The sequence below is a fragment of the Centruroides sculpturatus genome, unplaced genomic scaffold, assembly GCF_000671375.1.
Source record: "Centruroides sculpturatus isolate CEXI.00-Female unplaced genomic scaffold, Cexi_2.0 scaffold1116, whole genome shotgun sequence".
Classification (NCBI taxonomy): domain Eukaryota; kingdom Metazoa; phylum Arthropoda; class Arachnida; order Scorpiones; family Buthidae; genus Centruroides; species Centruroides sculpturatus.
Window position 1 is genome coordinate 197,913 of NW_019385334.1, and position 7,523 is coordinate 205,435.

The 7,523-nt window shown below is 29.5% G+C and overlaps 1 protein-coding gene across 2 annotated transcripts; it reads left to right on the top strand.

The window, feature by feature from the left end:
- Nucleotides 1-1,815: 1,815 nt before the first annotated feature.
- LOC111637773 (meprin A subunit beta-like) lies at nucleotides 1,816-7,258 on the top strand. Of its 2 annotated transcripts, none has more exons than XM_023383347.1 (9): nucleotides 1,816-1,901; nucleotides 3,218-3,246; nucleotides 4,834-4,912; nucleotides 5,018-5,135; nucleotides 5,528-5,703; nucleotides 5,787-6,014; nucleotides 6,302-6,460; nucleotides 6,529-6,785; nucleotides 7,145-7,258. In XM_023383347.1, exons 4-9 carry the CDS (start codon nucleotides 5,047-5,049, stop codon nucleotides 7,235-7,237), a joined length of 1,002 nt encoding a protein of 333 aa, XP_023239115.1. In that variant the 5' UTR covers nucleotides 1,816-1,901; nucleotides 3,218-3,246; nucleotides 4,834-4,912; nucleotides 5,018-5,046; the 3' UTR covers nucleotides 7,238-7,258. The 2 variants fall into 2 exon arrangements, with proteins under 2 accessions (XP_023239115.1, XP_023239113.1); XM_023383345.1 differs by lacking the exon at nucleotides 1,816-1,901 and adding an exon at nucleotides 2,781-2,876.
- The last annotated feature ends 265 nt before the right edge of the window (nucleotides 7,259-7,523 follow it).

The window sequence follows — 7,523 nt, forward strand, 5'->3', positions numbered from 1 at the left end:
TATCTTTCCATAAATGTGAACAAAGTAAAGAGATAAAAGATATATAATTATATTTAAAATATAGTATTTTCTTATTCTTTAGATAACTTTCAGAGTCATTTCATAAAATTTAATCCTTCTTAATCTTTCCATAATATTTTTATCAACAGTCACTTCGACTTTTTTATTTTTACAGCATAATATCGTATTATACACACAAGCGTCCATTTTGCTTTACACGTGTAGCGGACGTAAAAGCTGCTTTATCTTCGCTGCAGCGACCTCTTGCAGCAAACGTTTAGAAACGGTTCGCTACATTGCAACGCTGCATTTAGAAACGGGTTTCAGAGGGTTCGCTGTAAAGCGCTTCTCGAGCGCTGCATAAAGAAACGCGGCCATCCGGACGGGTCGAAAAATCTCTTGGAATTTTTCGGGGGGTGATCCGACCGTATATGTCGGTCCCCGGCCTCCATTGTGGACCTCGCCGAACCCATAATGGGCTTGTTGAAATAGGCCCTCTTAGTGCCCACAGGGTGGAAAGAGTTAAAAAAACAAAAAAAACAGAGAAGAATAATTTCTTGTTATTGAAAATTTTTCAAGAAGTGGTCCGTTTTGATTTGTCCGGTCCCGTCCCACACCATCTGGTCTCCTTGATTGTGGGCCTGGAAAACCCAAATTGAGCTTGGAATCCAAAAAAAAAAGAACCTCTTAATGTCTACACGGCGGATTTTAAAAAATAATCAGTACTATAAAAATTATTTTTAATGACATCTCGTAACAGATGGCACCATATACAATTTTAACTTTGAGTAGTGTTTTAGTGGATTTCTAAGCTTAAATTAAAAAGTTTTCATAATTCAAAAAAATTACCTCTTTCAAGTTTTTGTTATTATTTAAATTCTATATCATAGAAAAATTCCGATAATTTTCAATTATCGGATTTTTTTCTGATTCGTTTAACCTGCTGTTCAGTCGAGTGCCGGGAAAGTCGAGCAAAAGCCATTGCCAGTTTTTTGTTCAACGCTTAAAGACCAGATAAAATCGTTGAAAAATTGAAAATATGCGAGAAAAATATTTCGAATTAGCACTTTTAAACTAATTTCATTCAAAAAATAAACTTTTAAAAATTTGATAGTAGGAGCGCAACTTTTCGAAACTGAGCCTTATTAAAACCTAGTACAGTAGTAGTCATCGCTCGCTGTTCTTTCGATTGAAAACGGTTTAATAGGATATGGCAACACAACACCTGGACAATTTGCCAAGGAAATTTCCAGGGAAGATTTTTGATGAGAAACTAATCCATATTTAAGAGGACCTCCACGTGAAGGAAATCCTGGAACACACGTGGCCATCCTGCGATGAAGCGCGAATCCACGATCATCAGCGAATACTAGAGGAAATTGCATTACTATTGATATTAGGGAATTATTTCAATTAAGGATTTGATTTTAATTAGAGATGGACAGGGGCGCACGCACATTGGGGCACTTGAGACACGTGCTCCCTTTGTCGTCGATGTACCCTTTTCTTAATCCCAAAGGGAGCTCTAAGGTTTTATTTTATTTTTAAATTAGTTACTCACTTTTATCACAGAAAACTTTTTACTGATGACAAAACTAAAATATTTATTATTAAAAACCAAAAATTTGTTCTATCGGGTCATGTTTATTCGGTCAAGTATCGAGATACCACTGCACTTGATTAACGCGATTTTGATATACGCAGTAGCAGCGAGGGATTAATTAGCTGCGTTAATCAAGGGACATTTGTATAAGACAAATGTATAAGACATTTGTGTATACATATATAAAGGTATCTTCTTGCATAATGTACAGTACGTACGATGCCCTTTTTTATAGCTTGTGCCTCCACTTTTATAGTTGCTGATGTTGTATGATCCATACTTATAATTACACTTCTAGGTAAGGAAAATGCTTTTTAGTTTCTTTCTCTTTTTAATAATTCATGAATTTTCTATATTACATCTTGATAATTAATTACTTAATTCAATTATTAATGCTATGAGGCTATATTTTATTTTTTTTTAGCTGAGATTTAGCAATACCTTTTAAAATAAAATATTAATTTAACGTTTTATTACTTTGTAGGCGTTCAAATAAACTTTTTCTATTTGTTATCTAATAAAATTTCTAGAAAGCGATTTTTCCTATCTAAAAACAAATGTTATTATTCTCTAAGTTATCAATTTAATAAATATAAATATGTAAATTATTTAATATGCTATTTTTAATATATTTTCAAAGAAAAATTAAAATATTTAAAAAGTTATAAAGGAGAAAATTATTATTTATATTATAATTCTGCATATTACAATATAACTTTTGTCTACAGCTTTATTATTTATTTATTTTTGTAGAAATAAAAAATAAAAAATTTTTGTTAACAGCTTAAAATAAAGTTTGCAAATGTCGCAAAATCATAAATCCGTTTTAAATAGTTGCATAAAATTTCTATATAATAAAAGTGTTTTGTGAAGATGGAACAATAAAGATTTGCATCTTTATTGCTCCATATAAAATTTATAAAATATTCGAAATTTGTTACAAAATTATTTAAACAGGATATTATTCTATTAAATTAAAAGAAAAGAAATGTTTTTATCAGTAATAAAATTTATCATATGTACTGAAGGATTAAGAAAATTAACATCGACCAGGTTTTAGATAGTAATTGTACGTAAATTTAAGATTAATTCTGACGTCAAAATTGTTAAACTTAATTGTAATATAATATACATTTAACCTATTATAAATAGATCTGAATGCGCATCAGATAATTATAATCACTGAGAAAAATGAAAGCTGTTGCTAAAACGCTGTTTAACATATTGGGGTATTTTCTTATTTTACAGCTTGTTTACTGTTTTAAAAACAAACGTAAGTAGCCATTATAATACATATATACTGTACAGTATATATATTTTGTATTTATAGCAGTCAAATCTGTGAGCAGGATTTTTAAGTGTGGGGTTTTAAAAAACATTATTTTCTCATAAGTAAATAGGTATATTGAGTAGTAACCCAATACGAAACTGAACGGGTAAAAAATAAATATAATAATATGTACCAGTATAATAAGTCCTATTAATAAACAAGGTCCAAGTAAACAATATATACACAGAAATGTAAAACAATGAGGACCTAGATGTAAAAAAAAATGAATATATATATATGTGTTTGTTTGCTATAAAAATGTTAATAAATTTTTTAAATTTCAGAATGGATACAATGGGAAAATAACGAAATAGTAAGTTTAATATACAATTTAAGTAAAATCTTAATTGTGTTAATGGCTGTTTTTGTAGTTTAAAATGAATAAAATATTAATTCTTTCATTGACTTGCAAAAATTTACTGTAGTACACTACATGAAATTATTTGTGATTTAAATATTTTCAAGATGTAAAGCATTCTCGATAATCTAAATAATAAAAAAAAGTTGAAGATCATTGTGATCACATGAAAAATACAATAGACCCTCCTATAACACTGTATATAATTCCGTGTTATATGAATTCCATGTTGTATGAGTCACTCAGATTTTACAAATACGTGAGCCGTTCACAGCCCGGCACACGTATTTGTAAAATCTAAGTGATTCGTACAACATGGAATTCATGTAACACGGAATTATATACAGTGTTATAGGGGGGGTCTACTGGTACTGGAATTATTCGAAGTTTTATCACAATTTATATAGCACTAAAATTAATTGATTACAACAAAAGCTCATCCATTAAAATTACAATCGAAGCTCCATATTCGTGGTAGATATATCTGGAAAACTGCCTCAAATTTTCAAAAATAAATTATTATAAATAATAATAAAAGGTTTTAATAGAGAAATTCTGTACTACATTTTTTATATTTTTTTCTTAACGTATCCAGGGCCGTTCATAGCTTATACTATATGGGGTCCAGGTAATACTATTATTACCCGGGCCCCTTTTATCAATTTTTTTGAAAAAAAATTATGTAGTATGTTTCTTTATTAATAAAAAGCAGTCTTGAGCAATTTTATCTTTTGTTAGTAAAAATAACTTCAATTTATAGGATAGAAACCACTGCAGGTCGAAAAAAATCTCCAGTTTTTCTCTCGACGGGTCTTGAATGTATCTTATGCTTATTTTCGACAAAAGTAGAAATAGGTCCATAACTACTGAATTTCCTTATTGAAAATGTTCTAGTATTTTGAATTTTGTCTTCGAGAATTTTACTTTTGCTGGCATTTTTGATATTTTGTTACTAGTCTTTTTGTTCTAGACAATATTGTGGATTTCTAAGAATAAAAGGTAACTACAGAACATGTTTCTTTTTCAAGTAGAATATATTCTGACATTTATAAAATTTACTCTAATATAAAACACAGCGTATAGTATATTTTACATAAGTACACATGTTAAGATAACGCGAGTAAGTATGAAATAATATACATTAGTGTATCTAACTTAGTGCCGTAACTAGCCATTCCTGTGCCCTGTGCAAGAATCTGCATTTAGGCCCCTTAATTAATTAGGTTTGGGAAAATAATAAAACAAATACTTGCATTTTGGGCCCCCTTCCAAGTGGGCCCTGTGCGGGAGATACGGCACTGACCTAACTGTAGACAATATGGACGAATATGGAGCTTTATCTGTACTTATATAGATATATACAGTTTGTTAATGGCATTTTCCATAATCTCATTAAAAAATAACAAAGATAAAATTTTTTACACAAAATAACAACAAAGTAATAGTCTTAAAACAAACCAAACGTCCAAAATAAAACATAATATAATAGTATTAATTTATTTAATTGAATTTAAATATGCAAAACATATGATCTCATTTTAGAATAGAGCTGCCGTCTATGACATTGGAAAATTATGGCCAAATGGTACCATTTATTACAAAATACACGACGATATAAAAGGTATGCAGGATAGATTACATTAAATTAAAAAAGAAAAAAATGATTTTTAATCGGTAAAGTAGGGTTTTGTTTTATGTAAATTCGCTTATACATTTCTTTCTATAGATGACATAGGTCCATTAGTGAAGAATGCGATGACAATGATCGAAAATCATACTTGCTTACAGTTTATAGAATGGCGGGGACAATACCAAGATTATATATTCATCAAGGACGATCTAAAGTAAGATGTTTCACTTATTAAATCTAATAATTTCGAATATATTTTGAAAATTATCTATTTATTAGCATGCAAATAGATGAATAAATATATATATAGCCTAATTCGTAGATGGTCCGACCGGATCAGGGCCGTCAAGCTCTTGTATGAGGCCCGGGAATAGAGAGGCCCTTTTGCCCCTTATCAAGCCTCCTTAAATTATTAAAGATTCTATTATTTATTAATAAAAATAACATTAATTTATAGAAGTAATAACCACTATAGCCAGCTTTGAATAAGAAGAAGAGCGAGGGATGGATTCTGAAATCTAATCTGGAAATACATATATAATTAATTAGTGTTGTTAATTAATTAAAGTACGTTTTCAGAAGTGTATTTTCATTTTTTTATATTAGATGCTCGTCTAAATTAGGAAGACAAGGTGGCAAACAGAATTTATATTTATCAATATTTTGTCGAACTGTTGGGCAAATCTTACACGAACTTTTACATAGCTTGGGATTTTGGCACGAAATGAGTCGTAATGACAGAGATGATTATATAGAAATCCATTGGAATAACATAATGCCCGGTGAATAATCAAGTTTATTAAATACAAACTAATCGTATAAATAAATAAAGAACTATATTTTAATATTCAAAATTATTTTTCAGGGCAGGATTTTAACTTTCATAAACTTCATCCGTGGGAACACAATCTACTTGATACACCCTTTGATTACGATTCAATCATGATGTATGGTTCGAAAGCATATGCTTTAGATAGTGAGAAACCTACTATAACGCCTAAAACTCCAGGAATAATCCTGAAGGATGTCGAAGATAAGACACGTTTAAGTAACATTGATATTATCAGGATAAACAGATTATACCAGTGTTTCGGTAAGCTTTAAGTAGTAAAGTTAACACAAAATAATGTTCACGAAGGCAATTGTTTAAGGAATTATTTCTTATAGTTGGGATCATGTTTCTATATTCAATTAGCCACTTCTATTTAGTGAAGTAACTAAGTTAATATATTATACAGGGTGTCATGCTTAGAGATTTAATTCCTATCCTGCATAGATATAATTTTTGAATTGCTTAGTGATAATCTTTCGAATAAAAGATTCAAATATTTAAGTTTTAAATGAATATTTTAGGTATTATTGTTATTATTTTTTTCGTAGATGAAAAACGTCCCGCAGTACCGGATCCTCCAGAATACTTCTGTAATTTCGAAATTGGGGATTGCGATATTATCACGCAATCAGGAAATAAAGTTGCTAGTTGGGAGAAAGTTAATGAACAAAGAGGAACTCTTCCAGGTGATCATACTAGTGGATTTGGTAAGAATAGTTGTTACGTTAACATATGCTTATGCAAACATAATGTAAGTAACAAATGATTATTTTAGGATATTATTGGGTTGTCAATGCGGAAAATGCAGCGGGAAAGCAAGCTATAATGTATATGCCCCAATTTCCTGATAATGGTCGTTCTACAGGATGTTTATCCTTTTTCTATCATTATCGAGGACCAGGAACAGAAGCCTTTATTGGTATTCTTCAAACTGTTAGAGGCAGCTCCATAATTTTCTCTGGAAGGCCGGCTGCTGCCGGTACTTGGAAAAAAGCTTGGATAAATGTTGATTTGAATATAAGCAATTTTAGGGTAAGTTTTAAAAATCCTATCTACTAACGTATTTATATTACATAAATTCATCCGTATAAATTATATAAATTTGAATCATTTTAAATTTGTCTCAATCAATCAATCAAATGATTAAATGATACATTTACGTATAAATATGTACACTACTGCACTGGCGGGCTTCTAGTGATGCGAAGCAGACTTTTCACATATTAATTAATTCTGCAATATCTTATTCTTTTTCCCAAGTTTTCTTCCAAATGTTTATCAACATTTCGAAATAATTATTTAAAAAAAAATGAAATGACGGCAAAATGTAAGGAATTACATTCATGTATAAAATTATAGAGACGATTTTAATTATTGATTTTTAATTTCAGATAGCACTTGTAGCTGTATCAACACCAACAAATCAATCTGGAGGGCTATTTGCTGTTGACGATGTCATGTTTCAATGGATTCCCTGCAAATAATTACCGGTTTAGTTCCAGTAACCCGTACTGTGATTACTTTTAAAATGTGTATTTGATAAATAACAATTAAAATTTTCCGTTTTAGAAATTAAATCATATTTTAATTTATTAACAAAATATTTTAAATTAAACAAAAAATACAAAACAGAAAATAAATTGATTTTTTAAGTCAATACTCATTGCAGTTTACATGTTTAACTGTAGAAAATTTATTTATTTATACAAGTAATTCTGAAGCTGTAAGCTAAAATAAATATTTGTAATTAATATTTAAAATGTAATTGTA